This window comes from Girardinichthys multiradiatus, chromosome 23 (genome assembly GCF_021462225.1).
Source record: "Girardinichthys multiradiatus isolate DD_20200921_A chromosome 23, DD_fGirMul_XY1, whole genome shotgun sequence".
NCBI classification, from domain to species: Eukaryota; Metazoa; Chordata; class Actinopteri; order Cyprinodontiformes; family Goodeidae; genus Girardinichthys; species Girardinichthys multiradiatus.
In genome coordinates, this window is record NC_061815.1 from 44,679,890 (window position 1) to 44,701,787 (window position 21,898).

The 21,898-nt window shown below is 39.8% G+C and overlaps 1 protein-coding gene across 3 annotated transcripts in view; it reads right to left on the reverse strand.

Annotated features, from left to right (window-relative positions):
* spata5 (spermatogenesis associated 5) overlaps positions 1-21,898 on the reverse strand; it is a 180,137-nt gene that overhangs the window by 18,953 nt on the left and 139,286 nt on the right. For 2 of the 3 annotated variants that reach the window (XM_047352892.1, XM_047352890.1), the window contains one exon: positions 8,946-9,110. The exons of the other annotated variant lie outside the window; for it this stretch is intronic. In XM_047352892.1, the coding sequence (XP_047208848.1) occupies positions 8,946-9,110 (165 nt within the window). The remainder of the gene's footprint in view (positions 1-8,945; positions 9,111-21,898) is intronic. 3 annotated transcript variants of the gene reach the window in all.

Genomic DNA, 21,898 nt, shown 5'->3' on the forward strand with positions numbered 1-21,898 from the left:
CTCTAGGCTGCAAATGCCTTAGGATTCCCCAAAATGATAGTTTTAGAGAAGCAACATAAGAACAAGACGTCTAGGTCTCTCCTTGGACCATGTGCATGTATCATACAGCCTGGAAGACAAACAGTTTTATCTGTTCCAACAGAGAGAAAAATATGCATAGACAAACACTGTAAGTCAGTGTTGGTTTACAGCATCCGAGATGCACCAGGATGATGATTTAAAAGCTGCTTCCCTCAACCAGTTTGGGCTGAGAGCATGGTCGACTGACGCTGCCAGCTTCACTGCGTGTTAGTCTGCAGAGTCAAATATAAAAGCTCTCTGCTCAGTCCCAAAGAGAGGTCTGGCTATTACTGGTGTTGTATAGTTACATAACTTTAATATTACAGGCTAACATGGTACTAAAATAACAAAAGACATAAAAAAAAACACTATTTAGATGATGGTAAGTTCAAAAGAAATGTGGTGTTTGGGGAAATGGGTCTATTTTAAGTAGGATTGAGGCCTTTGTTTGTTTTTGCAAGTCAAAAGATAATATTCTCATTTTAAGGCATGTCAGGGTATTCTGTTTAGAGACGTAGAAAGCAATTTCTTGCTACCATTTTTTCAGTTTTCCCCTTTCTTCATTTTTTTAATGTCCTTTCTATCCTTTCTCTCTCTCTACCGCCTTGCAGCTATCTTAGGCTTATCTTCAACTTAAATTTAGTTGTTTCTCTTCATTTGCTTTCTGTCACACCCAGATGCAAATTTATTAGTCCTCTAATTACAGGTAGCTTTTAAACACTAAGCTCCATTTTATCTTAAAGTACTTGTGGTTCCATATTTCTCTGGTCGAGGACCTTTTCATGATTAGGCAAGATATTGCAGAGCCCTAGACCTGTGGTGATGTTTGTTGGTAATTTTATATTTCATGCATTTTAATAATCCTTCAACTTTTTTCATCGAAGTTCTGGCTGATTTTTGAGCACCTTGATACCTCATGCTAGTATCTTGCTCCTGTTGTCCTCTGACAGATTTGTAGTCTTTTCCACAGTGATGAAGAGGTTAGAATGGAATAATTCAGCAAAGTGACAGGATAAACTGAAGAGTATCTTTATTTGATTGACTGATTAATTTTTTCCATCAATGTACAAAATAGAGGAAATATTTTAAATGATGTATACAGAGAGAAATCAGCTGGTGACCAAAATGGGACAATTTTCAGCTTGATCAGCTCCAAGCGGTGATCAGCTGATCAGAAAATCTCAAACACAGGACCTATTTCTAGTCAGTGAAGGCACCATAATAACAATACTAACTCTTCACTGTAGATACTGCTAAAAAGTGAAGGAGACTTAAACTTAACTATGAAGTCAGAGGAAGCACTAAGATCTAAGAAGCTATTTAAAAGCAAACTATGCTTTTTTATGATGTGGAGATATTTCTGTGATTCATTCAAGCAGCAAGAGAGCAAGAGTTTCAGCAGATAACAGGAAAGATGAACAGAGTACAAAAAAGCTTTCCAAGTTATTCTTTGGAGCTGTCAACCTATATTTGTTATGGAAAAAAATTGGGGATTTAGAAATATTGGCAGACTTGGAAATCTCAGAGTTATGGATTGAATCTCCATTCTATAGATAATCCGTCTTTACTGTCAGACTGATGTAAAGTTACTCTAATTGCTAATATAAATTTCTGTTCTAGTGTTTTATTCTGGTCAAGTATATTATTGTTCTTGAAGAGAAATCTGACACAGCTTCATATTTTACTTCCAGAGGGTAAAATGTTCTCATGATGCAGTCATTTTAAATGTATAAAAAACATCTTCATTTTTAGTTTGAGCATCTTATTATGGACTATGTTGATTACAACACTCATGCTCATTATTACTTCGGTTTTATCTTACCTTTCTCTTATCTAACACAAGATAAAAAAATAAAAAAAAAGGTTTAATTATTCTTAATTAAGTCTGATCAGGACACTGAAACGTTTAGGCCCTTCTGTCTTCTCTTTTTGACACTATAATACATTACTATATCTCTGCGGCAGTTTAAGGTTATCCGTTGGGCCTCCTTATGTCCTGAAAGTACAAACTCTTCCCCTTGTTTCTGACTGAGCAACCCCCACCCAGAACTCAGCCTAAAGCTGGCGTACACCTGGAGGAGGTATGTGGCAAGAAACCAAAGCTCAGCTATCATGTGTTGCATTTGACATCAGGGTTCTAGTATAGTGTCTCTTCTGTGGAATGGAGTTTTGCTGTCTCTTGCCGCTGAGTTCTCCAAGCCCCACAAAAATTCAAAGGCATGTCCCAGTCGAGCTGATAAGAACTCATAGCGAGGAAGAAACCTGCGTCTCACCTGGGTGGGTATTATATTTTACATGCCAATGCTAAAGATCAAATTAGATTAGATGAAACTTTAAACTCTCTCATCGTTGAGGGGAAGTTTGGGAGAAAAGAGGATACAGATAACAGAGCAACATGGCGCTGGAGATAAAGCTGTGTTTACAAGAACTGAGTCCTGAGGGACAAATAGAACAAATGAGAAAATAAATAAACAAGGATATCTCTAAACGGTATGTAACTGTCGAATGGCTGCTCTGTTACTGGAAGCTGAACTGGAAAACACTCAGGCATTTTAATGGACCTTGGAAAGTATCACAGTTTTTACAGGATTGCTCGAAAGACAATGCATTATGCTTCAAAACATTACATTTTCAGAACAAGAATTATGACATCCAATTTATTCTTTGACCATGTAAAATGTAAATGGACGGAACTTCTACAGCGTTTGTCTAGTCATGCCAACCACTCAAAGCTCTTTACACCAGAGCCACATTCATGCAAACATTCATACACCGATACGCAGATCTGTAGGCAACTTAAGGTGAAATGTCTTGCCCAGGGGCACATCAACATGTAGCAGGAGGAAGCTAGAATTTAACCTAAAACCTTTGGATTGCAAGATGACTACTCTCCCCACTGAACGACATTTGCCTTGAGTAGTATGTTTGGCACCAAGATTAATTTTCCTGGTTTGTCTTCTGTCTTCATCTCATCATGTCTGTATAACCCTCCTAAACCGTCATCTGACCCTCTTTACCTCCTCCCCAGACGCTTCATATCCAAACTCCTTCACTAAATCCACCAGCCCTCTTCTGCACTTGTCCAAACCATCTCTGTCTTGATTCCCCAACTTTGAATTGTGGTCAATCTGATCTAGGATCAGTATTAGACCTGATACTGATACTGAGGCCACTGATCCAGCAGACCAGGAGGCAGCACCGGATGGCCTCCTGGTCAAGTAAAGGGGCCTAGTCGGGTGCAAAACTCCAGGTGTTTTGTGAGAGGATGAAGGACTTGCAAAGGGTTTGAGGAACAGTGTGCCTCTCACAAGTACTATGTGGCTTTAGAGCATCAATGGATGGGATGGGATTGGATCAAAGCCCCAAAAAACTAAATCGGATCCTACCAAAGAATGGGCTGAGACTAGCGCCAGAAAGATCAATTTGGCCTAAATATACACATATGTGGATGGAATCAGAAATCCACTGGATCTTTCTGCCCATGTCCTTCTCCACAATTTGAATGCAAAAACTTTAATGATAAAAAGCAGCATTCTGCACTAATATTCTGGCAAAACCCGGTGAGTGTAAATGTTATACAAGACTGTGGATTCAATATGATGGTATTTAAGGTTCTGTTTCGGCGATCAAAACAAACTCTGCTCCTGCGTTGTGTCAGAGTCACATGAAAGATGCAAGAAATCACATTTTTTTTCTCTGTCCGAAGCTGAATTCACAAACATGCCTAACAGAAAGGATCACTGCGAGAGTGAAATCTGTGTTTTCACAGAGAAGGCATCATAGCAACTGACTGTACTTAAATATGGTTGTTTTGCATGCCTAATCAGAACCAGCATGACATTTCTTTTTTCATGTGACCTTTGAAGTCTCGACATACAGTGGGTATTTATGTTTAGGTGCAAACATGCTGCACATTTTAAAGTAATGTCTTTCATGTCAAACAGAGAATGAAGTATAGCTCATTTTCAGGATGAAGGATAAACATGATTTCTTTGAAAGAAACAAGACTTGAGTGTTGAGTAAACTCTTAAAACATTGACCATCTGTATTATAAAAAAATGATCTGACAGAAACAACTTTACTCAGTGTCAGTAAATATTTTATTTAATCCAAACTCTGATGCATTCTTCTCCAAAATCTTCCCAGCTTCTAAGAATTTGGAGGATAGTTCTCCTGCTCCACACAATGTGAATCACGTGGCAGACGAACACAGTGAAACAAAACTTCCACACAAAGGACGATTACTCCCAGTCTACAGTGAGATCACGAGGGTGTTCAGTGACACAGCAGAGACACAATGCAGACATCATGGAAAAGCACACCAGCCTCTCTCTGCAGCACAAAATAACTTTTTATCTGCCTGCTTGTTTAGCAAAACGCTATGAAGCTGAAAGACGAGTAAATAAATGTAAATATTAAAAACGCAAACTTACATTTAGATGATCATTTGTTAGAGGCAAAGTCAAATTGAAACATTTCTACACAGACAGTAAGTAGCAGATCTACACATGAACATAATGCAGAAAAAAGGTGTTTGATTGTTTCTGCACCTAAGTCATTATTTGTGATTTATGGATTTATTTCTGTCTGCAGCACAGAAACAATCTCATCTGGTAATGTGGTGAACTGTTTATGTTTGAAGGCAAACTTCAGACAGAAGGGGTGAAAATCATGACTCGTGTAAAAATATTCACAACTTTAGTTTATTTACAGTACAGACCAAAGGTTTGGACACACCTTCTCATTCAAAGAGTTTTCTTTATTTTCATGACTATGAATATTGTAGCTTCACACTGAAGGCATCAAAACTATGAATTAACACATGTGGAATTATATACTGAACAAAAAAGTGTGAAACAAGTGAAAATATGTCTTATATTCTAGGTTCTTCAAAGTAGCCACCTTTTGATTTGATTACTGCTCCACACACTCTTGGCATTCTGTTGATGAGCTTCAAGAGGTAGTCACCTGAAATGGTTTTCACTTCACAGGTGTGCCCTGTCAGGTTTAATAAGTGGGATTTCAAGCCTTATAAATGGGGTTGGGACCATCAGTTGTGTTGTCCAGGAGGTGGATACAGTACACAGCTGATAGTCCTACTGAATAGACTGTTCGAATTTGTATTATGGCAAGAAAAAAGCAGCTAAGTAAAGAAAAACGAGTGGCCATCATTACTTTAAGAAATGAAGGTCAGTCAGTCCGAACAATTGGGAAAACTTTGAAAGTGTCCCCAAGTGCAGTCGCAAAAACCATCAAGCGCTACAAAGAAATTGGCTCACATGAGGGCCGCCCCAGGAAAGGAAAACCAAGAGTCACCTCTGCTGCAGACGATAAGTTCATCCGAGTCACCAGCCTCAGAAATCGCAGGTTAACAGCAGCTCAGATTAGAGAACAGGTCAATGCCACACAGAGTTCTAGCAGTAGACACATCTCTAGAACAACTGTTAAGAGGAGACTGTGTGAATCAGGCCTTCATGGTAAAATAGCTGCTAGGAAACCACTGCTGAGGACAGGTAACAAGCAGAAGAGACTTGTTTGGGATAAAGAACACAAGGAATGGACATTAGACCAGTGGAAATCTGTGCTTTGGTCTGATGAATCCAAGTTTGAGATCTTTGGTTCCAACCACCGTGTCTTTGTGCGGCGCAGAAGAGGTGAACGGATGGACTCTACATGCCTGGTTCCCACCGTGAAGCATGGAGGAGGAGGTGTGATGGTGTGGGGGTGCTTTGCTGGTGACACTGTTGGGGATTTATTCAAAATTGAAGGCATACTGAACCAGCATGGCTACCACAACATCTTGCAGCGGCATGCTATTCCATCCGGTGTGTGTTTAGTTGAACCATCATTTATTTTTCAACAGGACAATGACCCCAAACACACCTCCAGGCTGTGTAAGGGCTATTTGACCAAGAAGGAGAGTGATGGGGTGCTGCGCCAGATGACCTGGCCTCCACAGTCACCGGACCTGAACCCAATCGAGATGGTTTGGGGTGAGCTGGACCGCAGAGTGAAGGCAAAAAGGCCAACAAGTGCTAAGCATCTCTGGGAACTCCTTCAAGACTGTTGGAAAACCATTTCAGGTGACTACCTCTTGAAGCTCATCAACAGAATGCCAAGAGTGTGCGGAGCAGTAATCAAAGCAAAAGGTGGCTACTTTGAAGAACTTAGAATATAAGACATATTTTCAGTTGTTTCACACTTTTTTGTTCAGTATATAATTCCAGATGCGTTAATTCATAGTTTTGATGCCTTCAGTGTGAAGCTACAGTATTCATAGTCATAGTCAAAATAAAGACAGCTCTTTGAATGAGAAGGTGTGTCCAAACTTTTGGTCTGTACTGTATATCGACAAAAACACAAAAAGGGCTTGCACTCGGTACTTCTAAAGGGTGTGGATGTGCCTGCTTTTCCTCTCGTTTTTCATTTTTAAATGTAAAATTTCATCATATTAGTAAATAATGAAAGATAAAGAAATCACATTTGGACATTTAATTTGTTTTCAAAGCAGAAAAGTTGTTTCCAACAAGCTTTTCTGTCAGTCAGTCAGTCATTTTCTACCGCTTATTCCATAGTGGGTCACGGGGGAGCTGCTGCCTATCTCCAGCAGTCTGTGGGCGAGAGGCGGGGTACACCCTGCCAGTACATCGCCGGGCAACACACAAACAACCATGCACACTCATTCATACGCCTAAGGGCAATTTAGATTGACCAATTAACCTAGCAAGCATGTCTTTGGACTGTGGGAGGAAACCGGTGAGAACCTGCGCATGCACGGGGAGAACATGCAAACTCCATGCAGAAAGACCCCCGGCTGGGAATCGAACCCAGGACCTTCTTGCTGCAAGGCAACAGTGTTACCAACTGCACCACCATGCAGCCCTACAACAAGCTTTTCTAAAACAGAAAAAATCTTTTGAGTTCTTGCACATGTACTTTATATGATGAAGACGTAGCACTCTCTTATGGTAATCACAGGACAGAATGGGAAAGCTTTAAATGGGTGTATGGCTGTATACTGGTGACACAGAAAAGAATATAGTAGTGACTTTTGTTACAAAGGTTACATATTTGCAAAACATGGGTGGAATCAGTGAAGAGGTTGAAAAACGTCTCTCCTCATTGGAGAAACGTTGCTGCCCCCGGATTATACTGGAAACAACTGGAAAATTCGACTTTAAGAAAGGGAACAACCCAAAGCTGACGGAAGAACATGCAATGGTTACAACAGTCAGCCTGAGCAGGGAGTCAGCAGCCAGACCACTGAGGTGACCATAAGGGGGGGTGCTGGTTTGATCAAGTCATCTCACACTGTGGTGAATTACAGGCCTACTGGGTTTGCTTTTAAGTCTCTGGGTTGGATAACAGTTTATTAATCTTCCAAACTACTGTCTTCGGACAGCATTTCTTCCAATTTCACCCTCATCTCTGGATAAGCTGTTCACATTATAAACTGCAATTAAAGACGCACACTTTGCTATGACTACTTTGTCTCAGGTAGCCATTGTTTTCTGGATTGTTTAGTTATTTTTATGTTACATCATCACTCTTTGTTAACGTTGGACTGCTTTCACAGCTGCCTTGTGATGGATTCACTTTGTTCACTATTTTTGTACATAGTTCCTGATTTTGGACATGGAAGTGAATATAACTATTTAAGCTACAAGTGTAATCAAAACTGAAGAGTAACTATGGATGCCCTTTAAAAATAAGAAGCCTCCAAAAGTGGTATCAGCATACCCACGAAGATTTGTGGTCTAATCTTAATGTTGCCAAGTTTCCACATCCGCAGCTGAAGTTAACACTACTGCCTGTTATATTATGCAGTCTTTTGCTTTTATGTTTGTTTTCTATTTTCTTCTGGAACATTTTGTTCAGTCATAATTATTTAGATATGCATAGGCTGTCCTTAGAACGTGTGGAATAACTATACCACAAACACCAGCAAGCATTCTTTTCAAATCAGGAATTGATTGCACAGATTTGCCTTTATTATGTATTTTGTCTGATGCTCATAGGGTCAAAATTATATGAACAGGTTTAAATATGTACAAACACTGACCTAAATTATTAGAAGGGGTGCCAAGGATCTTACATAGAATGTCCTAACTTGAAAAGATCACAGCCTAATAACACCTGGTAGGTAATTAACTTTGTCAGCAAGAAAAGGATTTGTTTGCTAGAACTCATGAGACTGACTAAAACTCAGCAACCAGGAAGTCTATGGACTTTGAGAAGATCCAAGAGGGAGAATGTAGATTCATACTAGTTGGAGAAGTTGTTTGGAGCCATTTTTAAACAACTGTAGATTTCAGAACAGGTTCACCGAAGTACCAGTTGTCTGAAAACATTGGGTCATATGGTAGACAACACAAATTGTAACCCATATATGGAAGAAAACTGGTTAGGATGGTTAGAAATAACACCAGCAAGGTTCAAGCCTACCATGAACTGGAAACCCCTGGAACAATACAGTTATTGTCCACAGTAATGCCAGTTTTCCATTACATCCAAAATCAACACCTTGAAGCTCAGCTAAATTTTACAGTTGCTCACATGGACAAGCCCAATGGTTTGAGAGAAAATGTTATGGTTGGACGAGACAAAAATTCAGCTGTTTGGACAAAATGATGACAAATCTGTTTGGAGCGGTCAAGACGAAGATTTCACACTTAACTCCTTGCATTTTTAGGTTGTATAATAATTCCACCATAGAAAAATAATGCTTTAAATCAATAACTAAAAGCCACAAATAAAGTTGACATTCATCCCAATGATAATTGCATGTAAATTTAACTGTATATTACTGCTTTCTTCCAATTAACAATATTTTCTCCCTATTTTACCTCATTAAAACCTACAGTATGTACAGTAGATTTACTCACTTCTGCTCCTGAATACTTGTTGGTCCGAGTCACTAGCTCATCGAGGGAAACGTTAGCTGCTATGGGCATGTTACGGAACTGCAGGGAAAATATCTCCTGTCTGGTCGAAGCATCAGGAAGAGGAACATAGACGATCCGGTCAAGGCGGCCTGGACGCATCAGAGCCTGAGAGACAGAAAAAACAAGATAGTGTGCATCGATTTTTTTTACCTTCCACAACATTCTGCACTGCTCCAATTTTTCCAGCTGTTTATTTGTGCCTAAAAATTGTCTGGATCCAACAGTTCTGACCTCTGACCTTTTTAGTGCTTGCTTGTGACGACGCTGAGGTAGAAACCGATGTTCAGACTCCTAAGAATTAAACAGTTTTCAGGAAGGACACAATGTTGACGTTATCTGATAAAGCCTCCACTTCCTACAGATCACATCTTGGTGACCCCAAAACAGTTCTCGAGCACCCAGAGAACTCGCTTGTCAGACAGCATTAAGTGGCAGGCGCCTCTCAAGCCCAGACAGACAAATATGGTCCCTCTACTTTTGCTGTCCTTAGCCTCGCAGTGACAAGCTGTCGTAAGAGATACACTGTGACAAGCAGGATTTTCTTTTGTTTTTTTGGTTATTAACTGAAAGCAACTGAGCGCTCAAGGAGTTTGAGCAATAAATGAAAAACAATCATCAAATTCAGTGGAGTCAGTGGATCTGAGGCCCTGGATCTGGGCCAGAGAGGCCACATCGGGGCCAAACCATGACCAGCAGAGACGAAGCAGGGGATACATGCAGACGCAAGCCAGGCAGGAGGCCACGTCAGAAGTGATCAATGTAGGAACTGGAAGGACAGCCTTTGAGCTTCTGTTCATACATCATGCTGCTGCCGTACAAGTCTATCAAGTCTTTTATGAGTCTAACACTGAGTGAATTTTGAGTTTTCATGTTTTTTTACCTAATTATTACCAGCTCAGAATAAACATATATTAAAAAATACCCAATTTCTTTACACCTGAGAAGCATTCAAGCTTTGCGGAGGAGATGGACCATTAGGCAGGTACAACAGATACCTGAATGCATTTCAATTATTGCATGTCACCCTTGCACACAGGTCCTGCATCATCTTCCAGACACTCACGTTTGTGAGTTGCAAAAAACAGCAGTCCAAAAGTAGTTCTGTTGGTGAAGCCATAACTGTGGTGAACCTAATTTTGTGGCATTTTTCCATTAGCCGATCAGGATCAGTTAAAGACAGGAAGCTAAGCTGAGCTAAGCTAAGGTGCGCTTCATGCTTCCTCTTTGAAAACATTACACACATAAATTCATGCATCTAAATAAAGTTTTACTATTTACAGAGCTACAGTTAGGTCCAAAATTATTCACAGCCATGGCAGATTTAGTATTAAATTAATCTTTTCATTTTACAAACATTTCTCTTTTGACTGGAAGTAATATTAGTGTTTTGGAGCGGCCCAGCCAGAACCCAACCTGAAACTAGAGTGAGCAAAGGGTTGATTATAGTCATGCAAAGGGACTTTCAACCTCAAATACAAGTGGAAACATGCAAAAAGCTGTTCAGCATTTAAAAGGGTATAAATAGGTTATGCATTTTCTACATGCTTTTGTTGGTCAAATATAAATGAAACCATATATTAAGCTTTTTAAAATATATCCTGCTTTTACATTTTTATTATCTTTTGAGAGATGTATGTTTCCCTTCCTACTGAAAACTTTTAATTTGCCGAGGGTATAAATAATTATAATAAATAATTTTGGGCTCAACGAGATCCTGAGGTGCTGAGATCCACTTCAACTGCAAGCTGGTAAATGGGGAGAACACCCCTGATTACTCTCCAGCTATGGGAGCTGCGTTTAGCTTTGCATGGTCCAGTCTCAGACATGTTGAAAGCCAATGAAATGAGTTTCTATCAGGAAAACATGATAGTAAAGCACCACTGACCTATATTACACATGCATTACAGAATGTAGATACAGACATGGAAAGCAATAATAATATAAATCTAAATGTTTAAATTGGACTGAAATTTTAAAAGTAGCTATCAACGCTTTTAAGGTTTTGGCAGAGACACATTGAGGCTCCAAATGTGTATTTGGCTGGATTGATAAGAGTAATAACCTGGATTTAAAAAGCAGATGTCATCCCTCTCTAAAGTCTCATGTCTGTCCTCAAAATATGTGAAAAATGTATTTTGCTGTTGCATAATGGCGCTTTATGGGGGATCATCAGCTGGGAAGAAATGGCTGAAGAAGTCACTGCTAACTCAACCCTAACTCGCAACATACAACCCCTGAACACATGAAACTACTAGTGAGCATAAAGCAGATCAGTCCTCTAGTGTGCTCCATGTGCTGCACACACATTTAATCTAGCTAGTCTTAACAGTGCCAACCGTTATGATTTCTTGTTTTGGGTAAGTGGAGCAATGGCTCAAAAAAAAAGATTTGTAAAACAGTTTCTCACTCAAACTTTCAGTCTTTAAGCCTTTCTGTGCTTTATACTTTACTTAAGGTTAGAGTTGCACTATATGTTGAATCACAATGGGCATGGATAGCTTGCATCAGATTTTTGGTAGAGTATCAGAGTACCATGCATTCAAACTATGCTTGCCAGTAATATATTTGGCCAGTTGGAGGAACTCTAACTGCCCTTGATATCCACACCAGATGTGGGTCAGGTGCTAAAGCTTGCAGAAAACAGTGGTGAGGTGGAATGAAGGAAAGCAATGAACAAAAGTCAGGAAAATGTGGCTTAATTATAATCTGTGTTGCCATTGCAACATTCAGCACTGGTATTGCAGCTACAGGTTTTCCTGATGCTCTATGAGAGTCAGAACCTTCAAGCTGATGTGTGTTAAATACCCAATATGGATTAATGTCTGTAGGAGTGTATTCTCTCACTCTCTATATGTATAATATATAAATGATATAGACAACATTATTTTTATAGTCATAATACATCAATGTTGCATTATTTTATTGCCATGAGGAAGAAATGTTACTTTTAATTTATAATGATTGTATAAAATTTTATATTTTTATTTAAAATCAGCGTTAGTATTGTGATCCTGTCTAATGCGCCTAATATGAATGGGATAAACCTAGACTAGAAATATTTTGCAGGTTTTACTGAATTTTTGAAGCAGAGTTTAGAATTTCTGAAAACTTTATTTGCAAACACAAAACAGGGTTTTTATTTTTTTCAACAATATTTGATAAATCTTGTCTCGTGATCCCAGTCCTGTGTATCTTCTTGTCTCCTGAGCTGATGACTAGTTACAGTCCTTGTAGGTAGAAATTACAGTGCTTATACAATTTGCTAATTGGCCCCATTACATTTTCTGCTGTATTACAGCGGGCTAGGTGCTATATGCCTGGGGGTGAGGATAGGATTTTTTATTTCACTGCGGAACAAATTACCTGCAGGTTCAAAAAGGTCAAAATGCATTGCAGGTAAACTAGAAAAAAAAATCTATTTTTTAATGGTTTACTTTATTTTTCCCATAAAAACTAATTCCAGTGTACAGTGCCAATGGACAGTTTCCCTGCGTTTTATCTCCTGGTTTTCCTGTTTGTCTGTGGAACATGAGGTGACGGAAACCGTCGCTAGGCTCCGGTAACCACAACAGGGCCACGGCTGACAAGGAAGCGATGGATCATAAGTGGAAATTCTCTTGTTTTGAATGCCTTTACATTATTTCACTGATTTATTTAGGAGCAGCTGAGAAACTTTCTATATCAAATAACAGTAGCAATTCTATTTAAATATGAAGATGGGAGGAAGAAAAGAACTTGGTTGCAAGATACGGTTTCAAATAAAAACCCAAAAGATTCTGGACTTGATTTAGTTTGTTGTTTTGGATCCTCCGCAGGTAAAGGTAAATTGCAGGTACAAAAGAGTGTGTCAGAGGTGAACTGGGTACAGTGGGGACTTCAGCCTGTTCCTGTTTGTCACAGCAGGTTGAGCCGGTAGCAATGAAGCGTGCTGCATTATGCGAAGGACGTGCCAGGGACACTTCCTGAGTTGCCCTCTCTTCAAGCATCTGGCGGCTGCATGCCAACACAAACCTGCTGACCTCCAGCAAAACAGCTCACGTAGAGTGCAACTCCCAAGAATTCTGACAAACAAATGCATGAACGTTGGCATGCGTGCAAACAGACCAAAATCAGTCCTGTTGGTCTCTTACTATCTGGTTTCAGTGTGAAACCTGCTGCTTTATGAGCCATTATTTCCCTCTAAACATGAAGAAGATGAGCCTGCAGCTTTCCGGCGCTCCCTGAAAGTAAAGCTAAACCCTCAGCTTTGAGACTGCTAAACTCATCTGACTGCCCTGCAGGAGAAAGAAAGGTCTTTTTTTCCCTTCTCTCTCAGCAAGAGCATGGGGCCAATCCATCACTCAACAACATACACTTCCTGCTCTCAAGGATCCGGGGGTAGCTGTGGTGGCGTGGGGCAAGAAGAGGAGGAGGTAATGGGGGGACCCTGAAAGACGAATACTTGGCATGTCGAGCTAACGTTGATGGGCTTTTTTTCCACCTTAACAGTATCGTTCCACCTGAAGTTTTGACTCGACTGGCAGAAGGGAAAAGGAGGAAGGAAAAAAAGGACAAAAATAGTTGAAGGAGTTAAGAGAGCCCACTTAAAGGGACTGGAGGACCAAAACCCTGCAAACAAACACAGATAAGTAGCGTGAGATGAAATAAATCCCCACAGATAACTCCAGGTTCAACAAATTCTCTGTTGTTTTAACATGAGTCTGCATGACAGATTGCATCTACCTCATTGCACCACTGACATGATAGGCACCATTACACATGAGCCATTAGTAATTAGAAATTCCCCCAGGTAAGAAATACCAACTGGCTTTAAGTCAACACTGAAGTTCATCACAAAGTCTGGGTGAAAGACTAAAATATGTGGCCTTATAATATAAAAGTATAAGTTGCTGGGATTAGAATCGGCTATTCAAACCCACCAAGATAAATTTTAAAAAAGGAAAAATAGTCATCTGTGCTCTCTGTGCCAAGTTTCACTGCCGATAACAACAGTAATCATTCCAGGAATTGCAATCCTCCTCAAAAAGTGATTACCCCCTAATGACAGACGACTTCCTATCTGTGAAGGCCAGTGCCTCTCCTTAACCACCAAGGAATGCTGGGAATCTTCTGCTGGGAGAGCTGCTGCTCCTGCAGCACATTCTTGGCCAGCTTCGATCTGATCTGCAGAGCTGCGTCTACTGACTGTTTACAAACTGACACCCACGCAATTCAGGTGTCATATTTTTAGCTCAAACACAACGTGGTTACATCAAGATTACATTGATAAATGGAAAACAAAGTCTGAGATACCAAATGTACGTGAGTGACTTATTCTCTTCATTTCTATTTATTTGTGGCAAAACCTCAGCCTTATGATTGCCGTTGTTTCTTTATTACCAAAATAATAGGTTGTCTGAGGAAAGCGGCCTGCCTGGGGAGACACAAGTTGACTTTGTTCCTCGCCTGAAGGCATTCGCTGCATGCGGTTTCCTAACCTGTCAGTCCGCAATCCTTTCAAGTCGCCGTAAGTCATACTGACTCGGAGATGGGCCACCTTCAATTCATGCAGAGCTCACACCAAAAACAAAAAAATAAAAATACACAGAGCATGATGGGAACCAAAAGCTCACAATAAGGTCACCAAGGTCTCTGATGAGTTTGGAACTTTTAAGGCAGGGTGCTGATAGAATGCTGACAAATCACAGCATCTGTTGTGTTAATAACAGCCTTTTTGGGAAGCCCAAGCTGGCAGCTAAGATCTGTAATGTGGCAGGGTTGTGCCTTGATAAATATCCCTTAATCTATAAGAACAAGCTAAACATTTAAACACAAATAGCTATTTTCCAGTTTTCTCCATAAATCCAGATCAAAGTTTGTGTCTATGTGTTTCTCAAGAAGCTTCCCGTCCTTCACTCGAGCATGCAACAACCTCATGTCACCTTTTGTAAAAACATGCTTTTTGCATCCTATTCAACATGAAGCATTGTTATTGACACATCACAAAAAAGCGAGAAAATTCCATTAATGCTGAGCGTGACATTTAACTGATGTTTGTTGCACATGTTCACACCACAGAGATAAGTAGTTCATTAATCTGGAGAACACAATGCCAAAATGGAAAGCAATCAGCAATGACCTTAGAGACGCAATCTCCTATTTCTACCTATTTCTACCTGTTCAACAATTTGGTAAGGATTTTAAGGTAATTTCTAAACCATTTGAAGTCCATGATTTTCCAGAAAGCCATTATTCAGAAATAGGTAAGACACCTGTTTTCTCAGGAGTGGATGTACCAGCAAGTTCAAACTGTGCAATACATGGACATATTTAAAAATCCCAAGTGCTCCACATCAGACTCAACAGGTCTCATGCTAAAGGTTAAAAGTCATGTCAAGACAACTAGAAAATGACTGAACAAGCACGGCTTGTTCAGAAAGGTTGAAGGACAACGCTTCTTCTCTCTAGATAGAATATGGTTGCATCGGAATAACCCATAAGACCTCAGGAAAAACGTCCTTTTGGACAGGTTGAACCTTCTTAGAGATGTTTGGCCATTTTGCACAGCGCCATGTTTGGAGAAGACCCAAGTACAGCATATCGGCACAAACACCTCGTACCAACTTGTGAAGCACAGTGGCAGAGGGCTGATGATTTGGGCTGTTGTTTGCAGTTCCCATGAACTCCTACAGAGTCAAATGGGTGCAATGTGGAATAACATCCATAAGTATTTTTCCTCAACGTTTGACCTTAGGACCTTTTGCTGCATATCTTCCCTTTCTCCCTATGCTCCCTTTTCTGACTGATAACTGTGAATAAAGGCCACGAGGGTAAAAAAAATATTTAAAAAAATAAAGTGAGGCTGTATGTCCTATAGCTGATATTTGACCCAAACTGTGTCATGTATGCAACGAACGAACATCAAATCCTCCTCAATGATGTGAGAGTTTAATAAAGTTTCACGGAAAATAAATACAAAGAACTATTGCGGCTAAAGTTGGTTAGATAAGGTACCAAATCATAGGGTGTACTTAGTTTTTCAATCTTGCTTTATCTCGGTTTAGTCAATAAAGACAGTGTGTGTTTTTGAACAATTGAGGTCAGACTGAAATACATTTAGAACCTGAAAAAGATCAGATCATTTTTATAATGTCCTGTAAAGTAAAACCCAAATATTGGAAGATTTTGTATTTTCTTTCCATTAAAAAAAAACTCTGCCTACAATAGACCGTTAATTAAAGCTGTGATGAAAAACATCAGCCATTAGAAAATCACCTATTAATTGTGTACTTGGTCCCTTGAGATTCAAGTGAAGAAAAACATGTCATGAGCTCATTCTCTTCTTCAGTTATTTCAAATTCCACAAATAAGATTTACAATGGCTATCGAAGATTTTTCAGAGCACATCGCTCCACAGAGATGACATAATTTCTGCATGAGGCCTTGCTGTCTGCAGAGGGACCCTGGGCCTGCTTTATGTCAGACCCGATTCTGATGTGCGAGAGGATCAGAGGAGGAACGAGTGTGCAGAGAAAGAGAGAGTAAATCACAGCGAGAGGGGAGGGGACGGCAGAGCTGAGAGGCCTGAGAGCGACGGGGAGGGAGAGACCGGAGTTGGCAACCAGTCAAAAACATGAGAGGCTTTCACTCTGGATTTTGCCCTCGAGTCAAACTTGCATCCGGCAGGCGAGGCCACCGTGTCCAAGAAGCAAATAACTCTGGCGCTGTTAACCCACTGCTGCCCCATGCTCTGCACAGCCAGGAGCAAGTCGAGATGTGTAGTCTTAAAAAGAAAGCATGAACCACGAGAACAAGTGAAAACTTCTTCCTCTTGGCACAGAAAACTAACTAAGTTAGAGACAGAATTATCAACCACTTGTCCAAAGGCTTTCCAACAAGGCCCACATTACAAAACATGCAAAAGATATAGAAAAATCTACACACTGTTAAAATGGTAAAACGTTTTTGTGACTTAAAACAGGAGACAAAGATAAACCATTTTAGAATGTTTTAGAAAATTTAATGTGACCTTTAACCTGTTCAGATGTATTGAAAAACAAACTATTAGAGAAAAATAAAAGATAAACTAAAATATGGCTGTCTAAGTGTACAAACTCCCTGTAACTGTGGTTGAGGCATTTAACTTGTATTAAATTTCAGTAAGAACATACCTAAAATCATGTAAAGTGCCTCTGATAAGCCTTAAATAAAGCTTATTTGTTCTAGTAGGATGTTATTGACACTTTCCTAATGGCATCTCAGAGGAAAAGCTATGGTCTGAGCTTCCCAAACATCAATGATTGCCAAAGGTATCAGCTCATATTAAAGGTACAAAATAATTTCCAACAGCAATAATAAAGCACCTGCAGGAATTTCTGGCAAAAACACATTCCCAAAACCATCTGGGAAAATGTAATTTATCTCAAGAAATCAAGGTTGAACTTGGCCATAATTCCAAAAAATATGAAAAACAAAACTGCACATTACTTAAAAGAACACCATAACCAGTGAAGCATGGTGGTGGCAGCATTATACTATGTGGCTGAAAGTGGGGCCCTAAGACCAATGCATTCAAGAACAAAGAAATGTGTTCTCTCTCCCTGGGCTGTAAGAACACATTGATGAAATTCTGTTCTCGCAGACTTGCTTTTAGAGTTCTTGAGTTCCTGACCCATATTCTGGGTAGAACTTTCTCCATGTGTGGTGTCCAAGAAATACAAAGTGGATGCTCTGCAGTAAGAGGGAACTATTAGGACTTCATATAAGTTCTCCTTGCCAACAAGACTTATTTTCTTGTTCCTGCAGCCTCAAGTAAAATAATTTTTTTTTCCGTTCTTGCAGAGTATGTTTTCAAATACCTTCACTGTTTGCATAAGACCTTCAGACTTTAACTGAAAAGCTGAAAACCAAGAACCTCAACTTTCAGGACGACGGCTACAAGCCTAAACAGTTGTCTTTAGTTTTTTAATTGAGTTGTACAGGTTATAGGTCATATTATAGGTGGGAAAGGTTCTGAAACAGTGTCCTATGGTCTCATTTGGTGTGCTGACTTTTTATGCTCTGAATTACAAAGATTTTAGACATCTCTGAATCTTTCTGGAGATGTTAAAAACACTTCAAATGAAAGCCTTTACATGACTCTGGATGCATTTGAAGCAAAGCAGATGAAATTCTACATCATTAAATACTATAGTTTTAACCAGGAGAACAGAAACTATAACCAAAATGTAAAATGTATCCTCATATGCTCATTCAAGGTGTAAACTGTCTACAAAATTATATTTTAGCGTAAAATATTATCCATTAACTCTTTGATCTTGTATAAAAATTCAACAAAGCTTCAGTTTTGCACAAGGCATATGTGATTAGAAGCTTCTTTTCTTGCCAGAAGTGTTTCATTTGTTCAGCTACGAAGCGTAGCTCTGAGATTTCAGCAATTAAGTTTAGGAGTGTACCGTTACTGTTATGAAAAGACTGAAGGAAGACAAATTTTCTTTAACACATAATAATTTGGGTGTTTGTTTAAGGCCTATAGTATGAGGCATTCAGATGTTTTATTTGTAAAAAAAAAAAAAAAAAAGAAGTGTGGTCCCAGAAAGGCGTCCGGCACAAAACATTTACAGAGTGGAATGTGTGTTTCTACATACAAGACAGCGAGCATTCATAGCATGGCTGAACAAATACGCTCATTACAGAATCAGATGTTGCATCTTTTTTTTATCTTTCTTAGTGTCTGCACAGGTTTGAGGACCCCTCAGGTGAAAGGGCTGAAGAGAGGGGAAGGAAGGCGAGAAGATTCAACGGCAGCTGTGTTGCTGATCCTTTTGGGAGCCTGGGGCGGAAGGGTGAAGACTCTGGAGGCGAGGGCCTCACGCCCCTCCAGCTGCCCTGGAGGCCGCAGTAAAGTTCCTGAATCTGTCAAAACAACGGTGAATGGCTGGCCCTCACACTTCCACGGAAATAAAATTGGCCAAGGCCAAAAAACCCCCATTTTGGGAGAAGGTAGCAATGTTGTGTGTGCATGTCTAAGGAGGAGGTTGTCCACCCAAAAAGATGAAGAAAAGCAGAGGAAATTAGGCCGAGGCTATGTTGAAATGTCGACTCATTGGAGCCCAAAATAAAAACGCAGTAAAGCAGCTGCCATAAAACACATGTATGTTTGCTTAACAAAGAGGCGTTTCCTGAAAGCTGTCCGCAGTTCGCAGTTTAACTCTCAAGGACCTTTGCTTTTGGTGTAAACTCGCCAGGTCTGGTTTCCATAATCTGCCCCTGAGCCTGTGGGCACCTTGTCGAGCCGCTGCCTCAAACAAATCAGCAGTAACAACCAGTAATCAGCATTTTTCCAACAACACTTCATCTTACTATGCATTTGGCACTCTTACACATTTACTGCTACTGTTGCCTTCGCTAAAGTACTGCATTCCTTTGTCGCATAATGTAAGAAGCTGCATTGTAGAAACTGATGTTAGAAAGTAAAAAATAATGTGGAATTCAGTCAAATGTATTTACATTTTTCTGATTTGGTTGGAGCTCTAATTTAGAGATATGCCTACTGTAGTTCAGGTGGAAGAGCATCGATATCTTTATAAAAACTAATCAGCAAATAGATCCTCGATCTGGATCTCTTTAGAGATGAGCTTAGATACCAAGTCTACAGCATCCAGAGACAGAGATGAAAAACCTTTTACTATCTAAACTCTCCAGCCATTGTATTAGATAAACCTTTTTATTAGCAGGTTGGTCCAAGTCACTTAACTCCTCATTCTGATGCTCAGTTAGAACATTTGCAAGTGTAGGTGCCTAAAGAGACAATGTTCAACAGTACACAGGAAGGTCAGGTTGATAAAAATACTTTTCAAAAACAAAAATCCTTGAAAGTAATAATAAATCCTCGATTAAAAAATTTATAGTGCTACCATTACAAAAATGCCAATAAAGGGAAGGCCATTATAATTTATGGAGTAGACAACAAGGGGGTTAGAGTAGGAACCAAGGGTAACAGAGACAGGGATAGTCTCCCTTTGTTATGCTCTTCATTGCCTTCTTCCAGGTCACTTTTCCTCCTCTACACTGTAGTACATTCTGATTCTTAAATGCTCCCATGTCCACACCACAACCTGGACCACTAAATGGACTGTCTGGATGCAGCAACATGTTAGTAGCACAATGCTACTATAAGCTACTCAAGCTATAACTTGACGAATTATAGCCAAAATCTGGGAGCCTTCCTCCCAGGACCCCTATACAATGCCACCATGGCAACAAACCACCATGACCAAGCCACATAAGTTCTATCATTATAAAGTGAATCCAACTACAGCTCAGAGGAACTCACCAAGACCCTACAAAGACCATCCAAATTCTTGTTAATTTATTTACATCATACAGTGGTCTTAATCCAGGAACTAATAGTTTCTACTCACAATGGTCCTTGTGTTATTAATAAATCTGGGGATTTCTTTAGGGGCAAAACAGACATCAAGGTAATGTATTTTATAGAACCACATGACGAGTTAGTGTGTATACGCGACAAAGACGGTCTTTACTTCAGAGTGAAGCAGTCTGAAGGGCAAAGTACCTAAGTGAGATGCTCTCCACACTTGTTCTACTCAAAATTTTTATGCTTCAAACAAAACTATCTACAGCTAAAAACCAATAATCTGTCCCATTGTGGCATACTTTATAGGTGTCCAATCAGGGTTGGAGGTGCAAATCATAACCGCAAATTCATAACAACTGGCAAAGCTCCCAATGTGCATTCTCCCGGTCCAAACCAAGCTACGTGGAGATAAAGTGTGACATACAAAGTCCTCTTGCTGCTTTTGCAGGTAAGTGGGCCCAGCTGACTACACTCTGTTTATCAGAAGCACAGCATTAAGTTGGGAGAGGAGCTGCTTTTTTGCCAGTTGGCCAGTTGTAAGGTGTGGGCTGCATGATTTAGGTGTTTTAGATTGCCTCTTATATGAAGCCTGGTCTCATGTGTGGACTCCTTGTAGTAACTGGGTTTTGTGTCTGAGGTGTACTTGGAGGAGGGTCTAATTTGGTTTTGGTTTTGTTATTTGAGATTGTTTTATCTGAGACTTTGGTACTTAAGTCTTGAACTAAGCTACTGTTTTTCAGATTTTGCTTTGAATCATTTCATTTGTTGAAAAAATATTTATTTTTGCTTAAATCTTCTGTGTGTTGTCTTTTCATTCCCATTGTGTTAGACCTTAGAAACCTGCAACACTTACAAAATAAACAACTCTATAGCTTCAGACTGGGAACACTGGTTTGTAACCCCTCTAACCACATACTCAACTTTAAATTGCTTACTGGGTGATAAACGTATCTTTAATAACTGGGATGTTATTAATCAAGAAATGTCCTAGGATTGGATTCTATTGCTACTTTTTAACTTTGAATGCATCATATTTTAAAAGATAAATTGTTTTGCTTTCCATCCTCCAGGTGATGCTACATTAAATTCAACATTCTTACATTCTTTTATTCTCCTTTCTCATAGCTTTTTCTACATGTTTTCTACCCATTATTTCCCAGAAACAGCCACATTTCCCATCATAACACACATATGGAGAAGCCTGTCTTGCCCAGAGAGGCAGACCGCAGGTGCCAGGCCCACCTCGGGGTCCCTGCCGGGCTCTCGCTAGGCCTGGTGCCATTCAGGCGGCTTCTAACACGCAATCCTGAGTGCTTTGTGTTTCTCTGACAGCCCCTGTCTTCCTGCGCATGCAGCGGTGGAAGAAAAGGAAAGAAATGAGGAGGAATTCAGGGATTATTGCTTTGGAAAAGTTTAACAGAGCCACGAGGCTGAGACTCACCCTTCACCTAAAGCAGTTAAAATGGACCACAACAGTATTTTTCTTTGACTTTGGACATCATTTGCAACAAATAAATCATTCATACCGTTAATT